The sequence below is a fragment of the Mycteria americana genome, chromosome 3, assembly GCF_035582795.1.
Source record: "Mycteria americana isolate JAX WOST 10 ecotype Jacksonville Zoo and Gardens chromosome 3, USCA_MyAme_1.0, whole genome shotgun sequence".
NCBI lineage: Eukaryota > Metazoa > Chordata > Aves > Ciconiiformes > Ciconiidae > Mycteria > Mycteria americana.
Window position 1 is genome coordinate 189,136 of NC_134367.1, and position 18,623 is coordinate 207,758.

General features: G+C 49.7%; 2 protein-coding genes across 3 annotated transcripts in view; both read right to left on the reverse strand.

Annotated features, from left to right (window-relative positions):
• Positions 1–17: 17 nt before the first annotated feature.
• KRTCAP3 (keratinocyte associated protein 3) lies at positions 18–2,830 on the reverse strand. The gene is made up of 6 exons (XM_075497204.1): positions 2,600–2,830; positions 2,412–2,471; positions 1,545–1,745; positions 1,134–1,268; positions 702–793; positions 18–510 (listed from the first exon to the last, which is right to left on the reverse strand). Exons 1-5 carry the CDS (start codon positions 2,816–2,818, stop codon positions 710–712), a joined length of 699 nt encoding a protein of 232 aa, XP_075353319.1. The 5' UTR covers positions 2,819–2,830; the 3' UTR covers positions 18–510; positions 702–709.
• An 87-nt stretch (positions 2,831–2,917) lies between these two features.
• Positions 2,918–18,623, reverse strand: part of NRBP1 (nuclear receptor binding protein 1) — a 43,626-nt gene continuing 27,920 nt past the window's right edge. The window contains exons 8-18 of one of the 2 annotated variants that reach the window (XM_075497521.1): positions 10,005–10,088; positions 9,670–9,728; positions 8,407–8,505; positions 8,199–8,331; positions 7,808–7,910; positions 5,128–5,178; positions 4,899–5,034; positions 4,755–4,808; positions 4,295–4,358; positions 4,154–4,209; positions 2,918–3,949 (exon numbers count right to left, since the gene is read on the reverse strand). In XM_075497521.1, coding sequence (XP_075353636.1) covers positions 3,851–3,949; positions 4,154–4,209; positions 4,295–4,358; positions 4,755–4,808; positions 4,899–5,034; positions 5,128–5,178; positions 7,808–7,910; positions 8,199–8,331; positions 8,407–8,505; positions 9,670–9,728; positions 10,005–10,088 — 938 coding nt within the window. In that variant the 3' untranslated portion in view covers positions 2,918–3,850. The remainder of the gene's footprint in view (positions 3,950–4,153; positions 4,210–4,294; positions 4,359–4,754; positions 4,809–4,898; positions 5,035–5,127; positions 5,179–7,807; positions 7,911–8,198; positions 8,332–8,406; positions 8,506–9,669; positions 9,729–10,004; positions 10,089–18,623) is intronic. The other variant, XM_075497523.1, reaches the window with a different exon arrangement.

Consider the following 18,623-nt stretch of genomic DNA (forward strand, 5'->3'; position numbering starts at 1 on the left):
ACTTATAGCAGCCAGTGTGAAAATGAAAAGTTTTATTTACTCAGGGAAAGAACAGAGGCTCACAACAAAGGGGCTCCTCACCTTCCACTCCTTGGTCTGCAGGAGCACAGGCACAGCAAGCTGACCCTGCCTGCTCTGCAGCAGAACCACCAGGACCCTGGCCAGCTCTGGCTGTTGCCAGGCCCCAGCACCTCTGCCCACCCCCATCACTGCATGTAAAAGACCAATGGAGCCTTTAGTGTGCCAGGAAGGGCCTTGCAGCTTGGGGAGAGAAGAGGAGAGCATCCAGGACCCATGGCACCTGCTGGGCAAAAGCTGCCTGGTGACCCTGGGCAGCTTGTGTCTGGAACCTGCAGGGTTTGTCCCAGGTGGGGTGGTGGGGCTGGGGGGGGAGGGGGAAGGCACACACCTCCCCCCTGCAGCCCACCCTACCCACGCCTACACCTGGGCCAGGAGCACAGTGCAGGTGCAACTTCACCTCGCTGGATCACAGCATTCCTGCAGCATCACCTGGGAGTGAAAAAGCACACATGAGTGCAGGACTGTGCTGCAGGGCCAGGCATACGCTGACACCTCTGGCCAGTATCTGTAGCATGTGCTTGAAAAGAGACGTTTCAGGGGGCTGGTGTGGGCAGGGGCCCTCTTCACAGCAGATCCTGCCCCCTCCTGTCCCCCAAGCATAGCCCATGCCCTGCACTCACCTCTCCAGCTAGGCACAAGACTCAGCCAGCCCTGCCAGGAGTTGCTGCATCTCACGTGGTGGCCCCTCCTTCACTGTACTTGGCCCAGCCAGCTAGAGAGAAAAAAAAGAGGTGGAGGGTCGCAGGGATGTGTGAAGGGCTGGGCCAGGCTGGGGAGCAGCGTTCGCTCAGAACAGCCAGGACAGAACAGGCTTGGCTATCAGAGGGATGAAGAGGAGGGTCCCTCTGCAACTACCCAAGATGAAGGGGAGCCAGTCTGTCACCAAGGCTGGCTAGAAAAGCTTCAAACTTGCCACTCCCCCCTCCCATTGCTGCACAGCCTGCTGGTATGGGAACAAGGGCCCAGCAGAACCCAGCCCCTTCAAAATGCAGCAAAAAGGCAGAAATGGTGGGGCAGAGGCAGGGAGACCCGTCCAGATTGATGGGGCATACCTGCTCTTTGCCGTAGCTGCGTGCACAGGGCCCAATGCCCCGGAAGATCAGGGCCACCAAACAGCACCTGCCAGACAGCACAGCTTCTGTGGCCGCCAGCACCATGGAGGGGAACCAGAGCGCCAGGGCTGTGTCCTGCAGAGCAGAGGGTCGGAGGTCCCTCAGGGAGCGTGGTCCACTGCACCCAGCCTACCTGCCTACAGCTGAGCAGAGAGGCCATGCAGGCGATGGGGGAGAGAAGGGGCGGGAGAGAAAGAAAGGGAGAGGGAGGGAGAGAGAGAAGAAGAGAGGCAGAAAGAGAGTGGACAAAAGAGAGAGGAAGTGAGAAAGAAGAAAAAGGAAGAAGAGAGGAAGCAGAGACAGAGGGGAAGATTGGGGGGGGAGGTGGGGGGGGTGGCCCTGCAGACTCACATAGATGCGTGTGGTGTTGAAAGGACAGTCATTGGTCGCTATGGCTGCACGGGCATCAGCAGGCAGTGCAGAGCTGTTGCAGCCCATGACAAGGTGCATGCCCCGGCTGTGAATGGTGAGGGAGATGGCCAGTGCCAGGCCCACGCTGCACGCTGTGGACAGGAGGCAGTTCAACAGGGACACGCTCAGTAGGGTCCAATGCTGCAGGCAGCAAGGAGAACACATGAGAGTGGGGCTGGCCAGAGCTGGGGGAAATGCCAGGGCTAGGCACTGCCACTGCATGGGGCCAGGCACACCACGCTGCCACATGCCCACTCTGCAGGGTAATGGGGGTGCTGAGAACCCCACAGATGTTTGCACCAAGTGAGCACATGCAATCTCTTGCCCCTTCTAGCATGGCTCAGCCCTGCACTCAGATGAGGCTTTTGCACCTTTCGCATCCTTCTCCCCTCCCGTGAGCCCAGAGCCACGGGACAGCCCCCTCCCACAGGCTGCTGGGCCCGGGTAGCCCCAGCACAGGCCCAGCTCCGCTGAGAGCCAAGGCCCCCACCAGCAGCAGCCTTGCCTCATGCAGGCCCACCCTGCATGAGCCCGCAGAGGGATGCCTGACCTCGGCTGCAGCTTTACCCACCAGCTGAAGCGTTTCTGCCCCAGGACGGTACCCAGTGCCCACGTTGCTGCCCACCCACCCTCCCGGTGCTGCCGGCGGGGCTGAACTGGGGCAGCAGCCGACACCCACAAACCCGCGAGCCGCGAGGCGGAAGGAGCCACCGGGGACAAGGTCCAGGGGAGCGGCTCCCGGCAGGGGCTGGGCCGCGCCGAGGCCCCCGGCCCGCTCGGCTGCAGACCCCGCGGCCCCGCACTCACCAGGGCTGCCCGGGACAGGTTGTGCGACACCAGGATGGCGACGATGCCCACGGCGATGCTCTGCGGGGAAGAGACCCGCGCTCAACACGCGCCTCGGGCAGGGCCGGCTCAGGACAACACGCGCCTCGGCCTCCCGCGGCCCGGCCCAGCCCCCGGCACCCGGCCCGGCCCCGCCGCGCCGCTCTCACCAGCAGCCCGGAGCCCACGGACACCACGTTGGCCACCGCGTACTCGGGAGTGACGGCGCGGCTGGCGCCGGCCACGTGCCGCAGGACCGAGCCGTGCACGATAGCGCCCAGCACAAGGCTGCCGTGGCCCAGCACGATGAGCCCCAGCCCGGCGCGCATCAGCCGCCGCGGTTCCGCCAGCGCCCCCGGCCCCCGCCGCCCACCGCGCCCGCCGGCCATGGCCGCCGCCACACGAAGAGCCGCCCGCCGCTGGCACCGCCCCGGGGCAGGGCAGGCCCGGCCCGCCCCCCCGGCCCGGAAAAAGGCAGCACTCGCGTATTTACAAAACAGTTTATTAAAAATAGGAAATGATAGAAATGAGATGCAGGAGCGGCACTGCGCCCAGGCCCGCGGAGGCGTGCGGAGCCGCGGGCTCAGCCCCGCCAAGCACCCCGAGACGGGAAGGGGGGGACCGCGGGGGCAGGTCCCAGTGCTGCCAACGGGCCCCAGGGCAGGCGGGGCCGCTGCAGCCCCCGCTGCCCCCAGGCCAGCGGCGCCGCGCTGCACGGGGACCTGGGGCAGCAGACAGCAGGGTGGGTCGGGCCACGCTGGGCTCCAGAAGGCTGCAGGGGACACAGCCCAGTGTCAGCACACACCGCAGCCCTGCACCTACAGTGCATGCCGAAGTGCAGGGCTGAGCGGCTGTGCAAAACAAGTAAACAAAGTGCAGCCACAGGGGAGCAGAAGAGGCAGGCAAAGCGCCAGGCAGGTGCTGTGGGAGCCCGGCCACCCCTGGCTCCCTCTGCTCGGGAAGGAGGGTAGTGACTGTTGCCAGAGTGGGGTACAGAGAGGGGGCAGGGCTTAGGGGCTCCCCCTTGCTTACCTTTAAATTAAAAAAAAAAAAAAAAAAAAAGACAGACAAGAAAAAAAGAAAAAACCCATTTCTGTGCTGTGCAAAAGACACTTTGTACAATTCAAACAGAACAAACTCCATGCACATGAATGGGGTTACAGAACACCCCAAGCCAGGACCCGGCTCCCCGGCACCACCTGGCAAAATCCCAACAAAAACAGGGCTGGAAATAATACTGATGCGCAAAGTCCCCTTTAATAGGCGGGCAGGGAGGATTGTCGCTGAGCCCAGCCACGGCACATGCAGGATGAGCTTCCAAGCACTGCAGCTGGGGTCTTGCTGATGCCCTACAGTGATGGACAGACACAGAGGGGTCACAGGCAACAAAGCCGCACTGGCCGCCTGGGAGCCGAGGGGTGCTAAGATGACACAGTCACTGCCGTCAGGGCTCCGTTCCGGGTGTAGTAGAACTTGCTGAATGCCTCTTCAAGTAAACAGGTAAGTCTGCTCTGGTCAGCCTGGGAAGAACAAGCTACAATGAGGGGTATGCCCAGTCCCTGTAAAGCCAAGAGCTTGGCTGAAGCCTGCCAGGGCACATGGGCAGGGACACGTCTTATTCCTCCTACCTCCCCAGCTAGAAAGGGACTGGTCTGGCATAAACCATTTAAGTTTGAGAAAGGAATGCAGACCTATATCCCTGTCTGAGCTCCAGGCCTCCTTACCTCACTGATGAATCCCAACTGGACCAGTTCAGCTGCCAGCTCCTGGATGTTGTCATCTGCAACACAGCAACAGGTGTAAGTCCCAGGACTGAGTGCACTGCTGGCCCCAGGGCAGCAGAGCATAGGACAAAAGGTACTTACTGGGCTGCAGGTCACAGCTCAAGTGTCGATTCAACTTGTCTTCCAGTTTCAGCAGCAGTGTTAACTGCAGAGTAGAGAAGTTCTCATGAGGGACTGCATGGTGGCCACAGCCAGCAGTATCCCCAGGAATCCCCATCAGGATAGGAACCACCCCCCTCCAGAGCCCCACAGGAGTCTAACAGAACAACCACATCCAGTTCCATTCCAAACCACAGCCAGCAACACCATCCTGCTGAGGAAGCCTGAATCTGGGGGTGGGCCAAAAACATTTCCTACGTGCCAGGTCAGCCACAGGCATGGATCTGGCTGGATCTGGCTTTGGGCCCCAAAGATGGCAGCTGTGGCAGCAGAGGGTCACACCAGGTACCAGCAGCACATCAGCATGCTGGAGCCACACACTCCGCACAGCTGCCCTGGTATACCCCCACACAGCATGCTCAGCCAGAAGATGGGAACATACATGGTGCTTCACTCCCTCCTCTACTGACTCAATGTTGCACTGCATCAGCACCACCTGAAACAGGAGCAGAGACACCCCATGACTGACTGCTGCTGCACAGCACAGCTGCCTGGGGAGGGGAGCAACGGAGCTCCCATCTCTCACCTTGCGGGTCTCCACCTCAGCAGGCTCTGGAGTTGGGGTTTTCACTGATGGTGGAGCAATGGGAGACTTCACCACTACTTGCTGGGGCTGCTGGGGTCGCGGCATCCCAAAAGCTGTAAGTGGGTAGATACCATTCCTACAAGAAAGGCGCAGGGTCTGAGGTTATGCCTCTCCTAAATTTTTCCAGTCCTACATACAGTTAAAGTTGCCCTTTAAAAAACCCTCTCACCTTACATCCTCCAGGAACTTGTCCAGCTCCAGTGCCGGAGACTGTGAGAAGCTGGGGGGGAGAAAGTACTGAGGTGAGAAGTCATCTAACAGAACCATCCACTCAAGTCTCTTCAAATGCAATTTCAAATCCCCATGTCCTACACCATGGCTGTGTCAGTGGGCAGGATGAGTACAGACAGGGGCAGCCAGCCAAAGGCAAGACAGACTCCAATCTTCCTATACAGGAAGCAACTATTCATAGAAGCTAAGGATGACGCAACATTTTAATTATGGCAGAACAGGTATTGCTTCCCTGTAGAGAGTTGTCCAATGCAAACAATTATGTGGAAGCTGGCCCAATAACACCATGCTCCTTGAAAATCCTTGCTAAGACATCTGTTATACCAGACCCATGAAGCCTGCGTCCCACCTCTAGAAGATCAAGGGCACTCAGCACTGCAAAGGCAAGAACCTCTGCAGCAGCTGATGGCACAGTACGACCAGCCTGGAGTGATATCTCCAGACCAGAAACTAGAAACTACACCTCTGGATTTAATGCCCTGCCCAAATATTTCTCACTGGAGTTTGGGATACTTTTGTTCTCTCTGTAGTTTCTTTCCCAGATGGCTCATTCAGCTTGGTGGCTTCTTAATGTAGTGTCCCAGAGGAAGTCTTCCTACCAATTCATTTTTAATTGCCCAGCTTCTAATTCCATTGAACATCTTCCTTGCTGATGGAGGATAGTAAGCACTGACAATCCCTCCCCTTTGTGCCATAACTTGTCATATGTCTACTGCTCTTCCTCTTTCTCACCCTCAAGAACATACAGTTACTCCATGTGGTGACAATGATTTCCAGCCCCTTGGTGAAGTCACCTCTCTGATCTGTTGCAGGACTGTTCACAAAGGTTGCCACTTTGTACATGTACATTGTACAGGTGACATGTTTAGACATTTCATTCAACTACCATAACCTTCTCTCCCATTATTTGGCACCCTGACATCATATTTGCTCTTGCCTATAGCTGCACAGCAGTGCGTTTTCAACAAGCTGGAAATGGTCTTTTCCTGTGGTGTTACTTCACAGCCTTCTCACACAGAGAAGCCATTCTTTTTTCTATAAAGCAAGCTATTACTGTCTTTTGCACAGCACAGCGAGTACCTCATTTCTTTCTGGTTCTGACCAACAAGGAGACACAGGTTCTCCTACTTTACTAATTCCCCAGTAAAACACCTTCCTCATCACCTTAGTCAGTTCAGCTTTTTAGCATCCACTTGACCACAGCTTCTTTTAGACTGGTTGCAACAAAAACTTTGAACTGCCATTCTCCTCCGTACCACTGTCTTCAGACTGCTTTGAAGAATTTCAGATAATAGCCAGAGACTGCAAGCTTCTCAAATCCTGCCATGATCTCCTCCTGCCCCACAAGTGCTTTGCTGTTCTATCAGATCTGGTGTAGGCTGCACATCTGCCTCAGTTTCCCAGACCACTCTCCAGCCCTTTTCAACACACACAACCTCTGTTACTTTCCCATCCTCTAACACAGTAGTAGTTTTCAGCAAAAATTTACAATTTTTTCTAGCAGTTCAGTTTGTGTGGCAGTCTGATGAATCATCTAGAAATGATGCTCTCTGACATTTCAAGTCATTACTATGCTTTCTTTTTCCTTTTCCAGCACCTCTGAGGTACTGCACTACCGAAAGGCAAGTCCCAGGCTGGCATATGCCAGATAGCCAATCCTCTGCAGACTGAAGTCCAATATATGTAAAGAATCTCTCTTGCACAGCTTTGGCTATTCACTCTTTGTCCTCCATTTTGAACCTTTAATTAACAAAAAACATTCCAAAGGGAATTCAATACTATTATTTATTAGCGCTATGAAGATCAGAATGTCAGTTTTTAGAAAGGTCTATATGGCTCAAAGAGCTTCTCAAATGAACAGTGCTTTTTTTCCTTGTCATCTTGATTACTTTTGTTCAGTAGCCTGAGCATCCCAGAATGCTGGGCTACTCTGGAAGCACCCTGGCCTTCTCTGGAAATACAGTATCCACATCTTAGTATTTTCAGCTAACCCCTCAACTAGCTGAGGTTTCATTATCCAAAGTTTAGCATCACTTTTTGGCACTCTACTTGCTCAATACATATTACGGTCACTTACTTAGGGAGCCACCTCTATAGCTTAAGTGGCTGCTGTGTGTTACTGATAGCTGCCCAAAACAGCCTTTCCCTTTGCATATTGTAGAATGAGCTGCTCCATTAAGAAAACACTGAGGAACCATTTCTCCAGCATGCTGGACTCCATTTGACAAGCCTGTGATTGGTCCAAGTCATTTCCCCAAACTGTTCAGCCAGGTTTTGCTAAGAACTGTTTCAACTACAGTGTGCTAATTTCCCACCCCTGTCTAGGGAAAAATTCACATCTCAGCTGTATGGAATCTGTTCACAGAATATGGGTGCAAGGTCATCTTCCACCCAGGAGTTACCCTCTACAGAAGGGTATTTTGTGTCCAGACAGAGAGTGAACGCTCCTTCACAAACAGCACCATCAGCTCCCTTTTGTTCCCCAGTTAGTGGTGAAATACCAACACTAACTTGAAGGGAAGAGTGCCAGGCAGATCCCTCAGTGCTCACCCCAGTGCCCTGGCACCTGTTCACATGCACCTGAGCAGCCCCCTCCAAGCACACCACAGGGTACTCACATCATCTTGACTCCTTCCCTGTCCGCATGATTAATCTCTGCCAACACTGCACTCATGTCAAGGTTTTTGGTCATTTCTTCTAAAGCGTTTTCAGGAATCATATCTATTAAAAAAAAAAGTTAGACCTGAACAACTGCAATTCCTTTCCAACCTAAGAAAAGTAATAAAAAACCCAGAGGCTTTAGGCTGTTAATCTCCTATGTGACTCAGAGCAGGCAGGGAACCATACTCCTCCAGGCTCTGCAGTGACCACAGCTCTGTTTCACAAGGCCCTGGTCCCTGCCTGCTAAGAGCAGCATGAAGGTCTTTGTTTCCAGGATGCCAGCTGTACTGACAACTTAGTGAAGCTTTGCAGAACACAAGATGCGGCACCCTGGGACTCCATACTCACGCTGATGTCCAACAATACAGTGAGCAGCCAGTAGCTTTAGTGATGGCACCTCAAACAACGCCTGATGAAAAAGGAGCTCCCGGGCAGTAGGACGCTTGCCAGGGTCCTGTTCTAGACACTTCTGAATGAACTCCTGAAAGACAAAAATTGCATGAGACCATGTGCAATGCCAACACATCTGCAGGGGCGCTGATCCCCCCTCACTCACTCTCTGCAAGGGGTCCTCCAGCAGCTGGATGGCACTGTTAATGGCCTCCTGGGGCACGTAAGAGGACTCTCCATTACCCTGTATTTCCAGCACCGCCATCTGCAAACACAAAGCAGCGCATCAGACTTCACTGAGAATTACTGGCTACATTTAACAGAGCTCAAGGAGATCACTGTCAAGCATGAGATCATAACAGCCAAGTTGTTTGGTGCTATTTAAGGTCACAGTTTGTGGAGGCAGAGAGAGAATGACTGCCTCATTATGATAGCTTGTTTCTAGCACCCTAACAGATTGCCAAGGAGATCTGAAAACTATGCCAGCACTACCTTAGACAGCAAGTATCTCCATTTTGAATCTCATGATCCACTGGCCTGTACTTCTGTTTGATAATTCCCATCCTCTAATGAAGCAGTAGCTGGATCACTGCCAGAATCTGGCAGTGTCCCTCTTGGCTGTATGAATAGCTCTGTATTACAGGCAGAAAAGCAAGCACACAACACCATCCAGAACTGGCTCCAACCAACACATACACAAATTCCCAGCTAGGAAAGGCTGGCAAAAGATTCCAGAGAATGTCCTAAGCTTCAACTCAAGTTTTGCTTCCTAAAAGTTGTGTGTTTCCACAGTTCTCTTCCTGCTTCACTTATGGGATGTGCAGCATAGGTTCAGAATTCTTTGTGTTGGCTCCTTCTGACAATTCTTCCCAGAAAATACTCCTACCAACAACTCCCATTTCCTAGACTTGTGCCTACTGATTGCAACGACAGAGGACCCACTAAGCTGCTAAGATCAGGTACATCAGACTCGTGCCTGACTGCAACCAGCACCTGTACCACATGGGGACAGGCTGGCCCAGAAAAGTTATGGACTACATCTGTCCTCTCCTCCAGATACCACAGGAAGAACAGGTACTCCCCAGAAGGGGAGTTTTGTTCTCCATGTACATTAAGTACAGTTTGTAGTAGTGACTGTTCCCACCAGCCAGTGGGTCAGACTTCAGAACTGACCAAGACCCGCAAAGTAATGAATTATACATTAGGAATTTCAGAAAGAACTATGCATTACTGAGCTATTTACTTCTTAGTAAGGCATTCGGAGGAGCCTCGATAGGGATCCCTCCAAGGCAAAGCGCATTTGGCTCAGAGAACAAAATGCACTTGTTACCACGCTAACCCACCCATAACTACAACATCTCCACAGAGCCATCTCCTTCCCTCAGATTCATTGTCTCTCTGCCCCATAGCCAAAGTGTTCCACACTCACCTCCAGTGCACACATTCCAAAGGAGTAAATGTCCACAGCGGTGGTGACGTTGGCAACTTCTGTAACACAGAAATAACGCTCTGTTATCAGGCTATCCCTGCATTCAGCAGCACCAGCAAGGACCACCTCTGTATCAGGCTATGATAATCCTGCAGCCTTCTGTCCCTCCTCTGCTATCAAAAGACAGATGAGTTGGAGCATTTAAGCAGGCAAATAACTCAAAACTGTTAATGTGACATCTGTCATGAGCCTGTAGCTGAAAAAAGGATACTAATGCTTCCAAGCTGTTCTGCAAGGCCAACAAAACCAGGCTTGCACCTGTAGCCATGCCATACCTCCATATTCCGGGGCAAAGAAGTGCAGGTTCTTCTGCTCCTCACGACAGGTCTTCACATGGTTGTTAATTGTGTCGGGTGCCACTAGAAGAAAGTCAAGAATGCTTAGGATACAGGAAACCGTAGCCCATCCCCAACTAGATCCTAGGGAACACATGCAACTCCAGGGCCCTCAGGTGCCCAAAGGGGCAGCACAGTGGAGCTAAGTTGGCCCTTCATCAGTCCCTCATCTCAGGTCACCTGCCCCGATATATTTCTCCATTGTTTCCTTGGCTGCAGATCAACTAAGGCAGCTCAGCATTACTCTCCAAGAGCAAACCTGGAGACCACAGCTTCTGCCGAATGGGAAGACAAGCTGGGAAGGACTCCCTGTTGAAGTGCGAGTCCTGAAAGCACTTAAGTCAGGTCTATAGCATTTGTCACAAGCAACTCAACTATAACAGAAGCCCTAGGAACAGCCAGAGATGCCAAGATCACTGCAATTAGTCACCACCTCAGGGCTCTAGGATAGGGACAGACCTACAATGCAACTCTTCCACATATCAGCAGGGCACTGGTGCCAAAGTGCCTCAAGACAAAAGTCAAGCAAAGCTGCTGAATAAGGAGAGATGACCACCCTGACAGCAGAGGTCTCCCAGCAGCCGACACCTCCACAGCAACAACCACAAACCACTCAGAGCTACAGGGAGGGATTAACTCCCAGCCACAAGAACAACAAGCAGAACACAACTACAGACCCCCCATAAAAGATAAGCCTTCGGGACAGCCACCTCTGAAAAGACTACAAAAAAACTCTCCAAAACTAAGCAGCTGGCTCCACCAGGGATAAACACCAAGGCAGGCAGGGAGCACAGAGTCACCATCCCATCTGAAGCTCTACATCCACACTTGAACATGCCCGGTCCCACAGTCTCAGACCCATCTCCCACTTTGTCAACCTCCTGGATAATCGCAATTGGTCCTGGTCTGTACAGGACCTGCTGCAATGTGGACTCACATGGGACGTGCCAAACCACTTGTATTTTTCGAGGTGTTCCTGGATTAGGGCAGGACACAAAGAGGATTCCCAGCTGAATGAGACTGAACTAGTTCCCAGCATCAGAGGAGAGATGTTCTTTGGGCTCTAGTCAGACAAGAAGGATCTTCCTTGATAACCCAGCTCAAGCTTGCTGTGTGGCACATACCAAATCATATTATCTTATTCAAGCACTGGAAACAGAGCTTGCTCCAATGGCCAGTGTCTACTTTCCCAACCAACCGTTCATGAGTAGTTTACTGCTTTTTGTTCTTGTGCTGGCTCTTATCTTGGGAGTCCAGTAAGATTACTTCATTCCTAGTGCTTACCTCTTTACAAACACCAGCAGGTCCTCTCAGCTTCACAGCACTAAGCAAAGTAAGCTAAATTCTTTGTCTTCCTCTTGAGACATGCTCTGCGTTTTCCCAGTGACACCGACTGCTTTAGATGAGGTCTGGTCAGGGCAATGCACAAGTACACCAATTCTCTCTACTGGGGACTGTGCCCCAATGGATCTTAGCATTGCACACTAGGCAAGTGGGTTAAATTCCTCCCTTGAACAGCTAGTAGATGCCAGATCCTCCTCAGTTCCCAAATGATGAGCTCTGGACTTTTGGGCAGCTTTGTATTTTGCACTACTGAGTTACTTACAGCTGGAATTTGTCCAGTCATCTAATGTCTTTCTGTGCTTCTGGAGGATATCCTGACCTACCTCAACATCACACATTCCCCACATTTCTATTAACAGCCTCAACTTTAATGAGATCAGTGCCTGAGGGACTCCAAACCCCTTCGGTGGGGCAGCCCTTTATCAGCTTCTACCCTGTCACCATGCCTCCAGCCAGTGCCTGACTCCGCATACAGGGCAAATCACCCAAGGTTTGTCCAGCACAACAGGTTCTCATACTGGGCCTTCTAAAGAGGTTCCCAGACATCCACAATGGAGAAGTCCTGTTAACTTACTTTTGTCTACGGGCAGTGTCTGCCTTAAGTAGCCCACTGTGTATGTCTGGTCTATAGGTGGCTACTGAGAGAGGAGGGGCTATGCCAGGTCTTCTCCTGCAGCTGGATTTCCTCATTATTACTGCTCTTTCCTGTTTCCTTTCTGTAGATGTTTAGGCCAAGGAATCAAGATGAGGTTTAACAGTACTGGCCCCTTCTCCCTTTAAGTGATTTATTCTTTTCTACTCAAAAGAACAATTCACCACTGTAAAAAACAAACAATTCAATACTGTCAAATGAGGTTTTGTCTTCTTAAAACAAAAAACAAAACCCAAAAAAAACCAAAAAATCCCCAAATACCCCCCCCCCCAAAAAAAACCAACCACAAAAAAAAACCCAAACCAAACAAACAAACAAAAAAAACCAAAAACCACACACACACTGCCACTCATGACTTTCAGAACTTCTGCTGGAGACTTGTAGGAACTAAAAATAATTTATCCTAAATCTATAGTATACCACTGGTGGGTGTGAGGGGTGGAGATAAGGACAGCTACAAACCTATGAAGGGCCAGAGGCTGATCACATCCAGAAATGCACAGCCACCTGAATACTGTGAAGTTTTCAATGAAGAACAAATTTTTTCTCAGAGTGACCAATACCATTAAGATTTTGGCATTCCCGAAGCCTAGGCTGTAATGCAATCATAGGATCTCGCTGATCCCAAATGCATTTGTTCCCTGTCTACAAGAACTATTACTTTGTCCCAGTTTTTGCAGAACAGGGTATTTAAGACTTCAGAAACGCTTCTGCTCTGAAGTCCGAATTTTTTATTTTTTTTTTTTTTAATAGAATACTGGATGTCTTTGTGCAGCATGCAGTATACACGAACTATCAAACAGGTGTTTTTGTGAACCCTGCTAAACCTAACATCTATTGCATGCATGACAGCCTCTGACTACCAGGAACTAACTAGACAATCTGGGGATATAAAATAAGTATTATTTTTATAAGTCTTCTATTCATTCTGCCTTTCTTATCAGTACAATGGATTGTAAGAGTAAACAGGAACCCAAAACCCATCTGCAGCTACACAGTTCTGTACAGTCAGAGGTCTGGCAACCACCACCAAGATCCTGTGTGTAGCTGAGCTGCTGCCAGGGCAGCACCGCTGTCTGGCCAGGGCCAGACCCCTGGAGAAGGGAAGAGGCATCAAGGCCTCCCCTGAGAGAGAGGTACTATGTCAACAGCGACAGTGCTGCAGAAATTCAGCACACACCATCAAGTGTTGGACCAATATCCCCAGTCAGGAACTCTGGCAGGGTACTACCCAGTACAACACTATCCTGCCAAACCTGAAGCAGAATCAGCCAAGTATAAAGTCATCTTCCAAACAATGTTTTGATTAGCTTCATTTTGCAATGTGTCTTTAAATACTGTTACTACCACGTGTTGAATGGCAAGGGCCAGTTCTCTATCCAGCCATTCTGTCCTTTGCTCCTGGGCCCTGTTTAGGAACAGGGAAGAGGTAGTAATCATTCGCAAAAAGCCATTATCAACAGAAACCTTAGCCAGTGATGTAACACAGGCACTCCCATACCAGAAAGGCAAGTACAATGGAATCCTAACCCAACCTCTATCTATAATGGCTGTCTGTGCCTCATTAAGGACTTGATAATAAGCTTCTCTGCATCCACGTCCTATGGACATTCTGCAGCGGCACCAGCATTTCTGGAAAGAGCTGGGCTTGTACTGTCTCTGGGAACTTCCAACTCAGACACGCAGAAAGGAAGTTCTGAATTTGCTATTGTAGATCATCCAGGGACCCGTACCCTCTGATATTCTGGTCCTTGTGCCTCTGGACTTGCAGAGTCCCACTGGAATTCCTCAACGTGTTTTTCTGTCACTGTTGCAGAGACTGGCTCTGCAGCTAGGTTTGATTAGCCACACTTGGCAAGCCTTTTTCCTGTTGTAGCAGTTTATATCACAGCTCACGTGCAACTTGGCTGGAAGTCACATGCATAACCTTGCTCTGTTATTGCAAAGCTGAAGCAATGAAACAGTAGAGCAATAGCATAAGACTACCAGATTCTTCACTGTATGCCTTAGAGCTAAGCAGAGACAGCCTTGCCAGACACACATCTGTTCCATTCATCACTGTGACAGCAACAACCTGCTACTGAAGTCAACTCTGAAAAACTCACTGCAAGCATGTTAAACAAGGCAGACAAAGTGCTGTTACACCTTGTGATGGTATTTTAGAAGCCAAGACAAGAAGCTTTGGTTTTGGTCTGATCTAGTCACTATTGTAGGTCCATCACCTTGGTGTGCAAGCCACTTAGCACAGATAGAGGCTTGAGAGGAGCTTCACCTGAGCATACATTTTAAAACAAACTCTTAACTGTAAAAGATAAGAATACACACTTTAAGGTATCTCTGACACAAGCCCTTCTCACTGATTCGCACATGGTTGCTACCTGCCATCTACTACTATATCTAGTGGTGACTCTTAATTCTGTCAATGATCAGACGCATAAAGGCTAAGGGCAGCTATGTTAAGCAAGACAAACAACAAAGGTCAAAAAGGAAAGCAAGATCACCAACATTAACAACGAACATGCCTTTCTCAGCCACAGAGAAGAAGACAGCAAGGGGCAGACTACAAGACATAGCACTACATGACTGATCACTCTGGTAGGGAATTAGCAAAGCAAAGATGAATTTTAGAAAAGGATTCAGCCAAATACGGTGTCCGTGCAGGGCAGATGTAAAAAGAGATTTGAAGTACAGTAGAAGGTAGGACAAGCAATTTGCCTTCGGGAAGCTGAACTCAATCTGATAATAAAAGCATAAAGAGAAATAATCAGCATTACTACAGGAACATGCAGAGCTTGCTAGACTTCTCAAACCCTCAAGGACATGCTAGAGCAAAGAGCTCACCAGGGTAAACAGACAGCTCATCAGAGCACCCGTCAGTCATTAGGAGTGTCAGCCAAGAACACACTTGGTGGTATTACTTCCCAACTGCCACCAGTGGCAGGTTTTAGCAGAGATGCCCAATTACACAGCAACTTGCCCTTTTAAACACTACATGCTGCAAAAGACATTTTCCTCTTGTTTTGTGTCCACTTCACACCCAGCTTTGTTCTGCATTCAACACTTTCTCCTTGCAAGTAGGAAAGATAATCTGCCCAACAGTCCTTCCTTTCCTCCCGAAGTAGCCATTGAACCACTCTGTCTCCTGCAAATGCCTAAGCATTCTCCAAAGCAAGAGTATACTACTCCTCTCTTCTGGTAAAGTGCTCAAGTACACTGTACTCCAGATTTCAGCAGGCTTAGAAAGCAGAGAAAAACAAGATGACAGCAAGAAGGATCAACAACTAACCTTTAAGGTTAGTCCCTGGGTTGTTATGCAATCCAGCAACAGGGGACAATTAACTGCCTTACCTATGCTGCACTGTACCAGCACCACAGGGACTCAAAAATAATCAACTGAATGCAAGACCATCTGTTTGCAACTATAAAGGGACGGCCACAGGGCCAGGATAGGTATGAGGCCACATTATTATCTCCTGCACTCATATGCTCAAGACATTTTCACTACTGCAAAAGGGTATAAGACTGCATAAAACCAAGACATTTCACAGTTCACTTCATTTGCACACTCAGATGACAACTGCATTTTTATTAGGGATGGCAAAGCCTAGAAAATAAGCAACTAGGCACCTATTGGAACAAAAAGAAGTATACAGCAAATAAACACTGAGTCAAACAGGAAAAGCAGTGGCAGATTTAAGTTGATCACAGAATACAAACATCCTACAGCCCTGCAGATCTATATCAGGGACTGTAAATAGTGTTTGCAAAGTTATTTGCAACACTGAGTCACCAGAAGCAAGAGGAGTTTATTATTTTTAACAGTTGAATATCTAATGAGATGAAGGGGCAAAGAAGTTCAGTATATGAAAAGTTCACTACATACAGTTACCAGTGCCAGATAACAGCCCCCCCAGCTGCTTACATCGATGTGCATTCTCACCACATCCATTGACATTGTTTCCGAGTAGTGTAATTAATCTCTGCTTTAAAAATTGCCCATGTTTTACTTCAGCAAAAATACTGCTGAAGCAGAACCAGTAGTACTTGCAACAGAGAGCTGATATCATACAAAAATTCATGTACTTTGAGAGAGGTATCCTTCTCCACAGAAATTAATATAGAATCATAAAATCAGAGGTCCCTTCCAACCTGAACCATCCCATGGAGGTCACCTTGTCCAATCCCTCTGTTCAATCAGGAACACCCAGAGCCAGTTGCCCAGGACACTATGTTGAGATGGCTTCTGAATAGCTCCAAGGACAGAGGCTGCATCACCTCCCTGGGCAGCCTGTGCCCATGTCACCCTCTCACTGAGGAGCGTGTCCCCGTGTCCAGAGGGACCCTCCCGTGGCCCAGTTTGTGCCCATGGGCTCTGGTCCTGGCACTGGGCACCACTGGAAGAGCCTGTCTCCATCCTCTTGGCACCCTCCCTGCGGGTATTTATAGACGTGGATTCAACCCCCTGAGCCTGCTCTGCCCCAGGCTGAGCAGTCCCAGCTCCCCCAGCCTTTCCTCATAGCAGAGATGCTCCAGTCCTTCAGCATCTTGGCGGCCCCTTGCTGGACTCTCTCCAGTCCGTCCCTGTCCCTCTTGGACTGGGGAGCCCAGCACAGGAGCCAGCACTCCCGGGGTGGCCTCGCCAGTGCTGAGCAGAAGGGAAGGATCACTTCCTTCCATCTCCTGGCAATATTTTGCGTAAAGCAGCCCAGATATCATTAGCCTTCTTTGTGGCAGGGGCAGATTGTTGGCTCATGTAAATATGAAGGCACACAAATGAATGATGGGAAGGAAAATGATCATGCTGCGTCAGATTTCTTGTGAAGCAGTGGATGATATTTTTACATTTAAGTAAAAAAAGCAGTTTTTAAACTGACATGTTTGACCACACCCATTACATGGAAGTGGAAAGCGGGAGTAGGCAGAGCAGGAAATGCAAGACCGTAGACACAAGAACAGATAAAGAGGACCTGTAAGATAAGTACTTGTCAATCCTGGCTGCAGGCAAGCTCTTAAGGAGGAATTTAGGAGCTTATTAGCACTTTATCTGGAACAGTTCATGATACAAACAACTTCAATCCAAACAAAGTGTGTAGGGAGATTTGAAATCTCACACAAAACCAAGTTCTATGTTCTAGACCAGAGGAATGAAGGTCCTACGGACCGGGCAAACCCCTGCTTGGGTTGCATCACCTGACTGCAATACAGTATTTACATCAAAAAGATCAAGGGGCAGCAGGACGGCCATTTGTGCTCAGTTTTTTCACAACTGAAATGGCACGGCACTAATTAACTGCAGTAGCCTTACATCACAGTGCAAGAATTACATGCAATCAGAAAAACAAGAAGAGACATTCACTGAAATGCTATGGACTAAGCTACTCTGGGGGAATCTTTTAGTCCCAGAAGAAGAACGTACACTGAAAAACAAAGTCCTCAAACATGACTATGAAAATTATTTTATGTTTTGAGCAGGTCTGCTTAACAGAAATTTAGATTGAACCAGTATAAATGCATATTCAATTAAAATGCAATTAGGGTCTACTAGTTTGAGTATTTCAAGTTTAACACCCCTGAATTTCAGACTTCACATCTCTGTGATTACTGTTGTTTCACAACATGACGAAGAGAAGCTGCACAATGACCTTGGAAGACTCAATAAACAGAAAAGCTCACCCTGTGAAAGCAGAAGCTAGAGTGAAAACACTACTCGGCCCACATGCCTCAAGGCCTAAATCACAAAATTGTCTAGGTTGGAAGGGACCTCTTGAGAATATAGCTTAGCACCCCTGCTCAAGCAGGGTCAGCTAGAACAGGTTGCCCAGGACCACATGTGGTTTGGTTTGGAGTATCGCCAGGGAGGAAGACTCCACAACCTCTCTGGGCAACCTGTTCCAGGGTTTGACTACCCTCACAGTAAAAAAAAAAAAAAAAAAAAAAAAAAAAAAAGTGTTCTTGTGTTAGATAGAACTTAATGTATGTCAATTTGTGCCCATTGCCTCTTGTCCTGTCAGTGGGCACTATTCCTCGTATGGACAGATGCCCCAGTCCCTTAATTGTCTTTGTGGCCCTGTGCAGGACACGCTCCAGCAAGTCCATATCTTTCTTGTACTGTGCAGCTCAGACCTAGACACAGCACTCCAGATGTTGTATCACCAGAGCTAAAGAGAGAAAAAGGACCACCTCCCCTCAATCTGCCAGCAATGCTCTTCCCAACACAGCCTAAGATACTGTTGGCCACCTGCCTTGTCAGGGTGCGTTGCTGGCTCACAGTCAGCTTGCTGTCCTCCAGGACCCCAAGGTCCTGACCTGCAGAGCTGGTTTCCAGAAGGTTAGCTCTGAGCATGTACTGGTACATGGGGTTATTCCTGCCCAGCTGCAGGACTTCACATTTCCCCTTGCTGAACCAAGAAATTGCTCTCTGCTTAATTCTCCAGCCTGTCCAGGTCCCTGTGAATGGCAGCACACTCATCTGGTATACCACCTCCCAGTTTTGTATCATCTGTGAACTTGCTGAGGGTACACGCTGTCCCATCATCCAGATCATTAATGAAGATATTAAACAG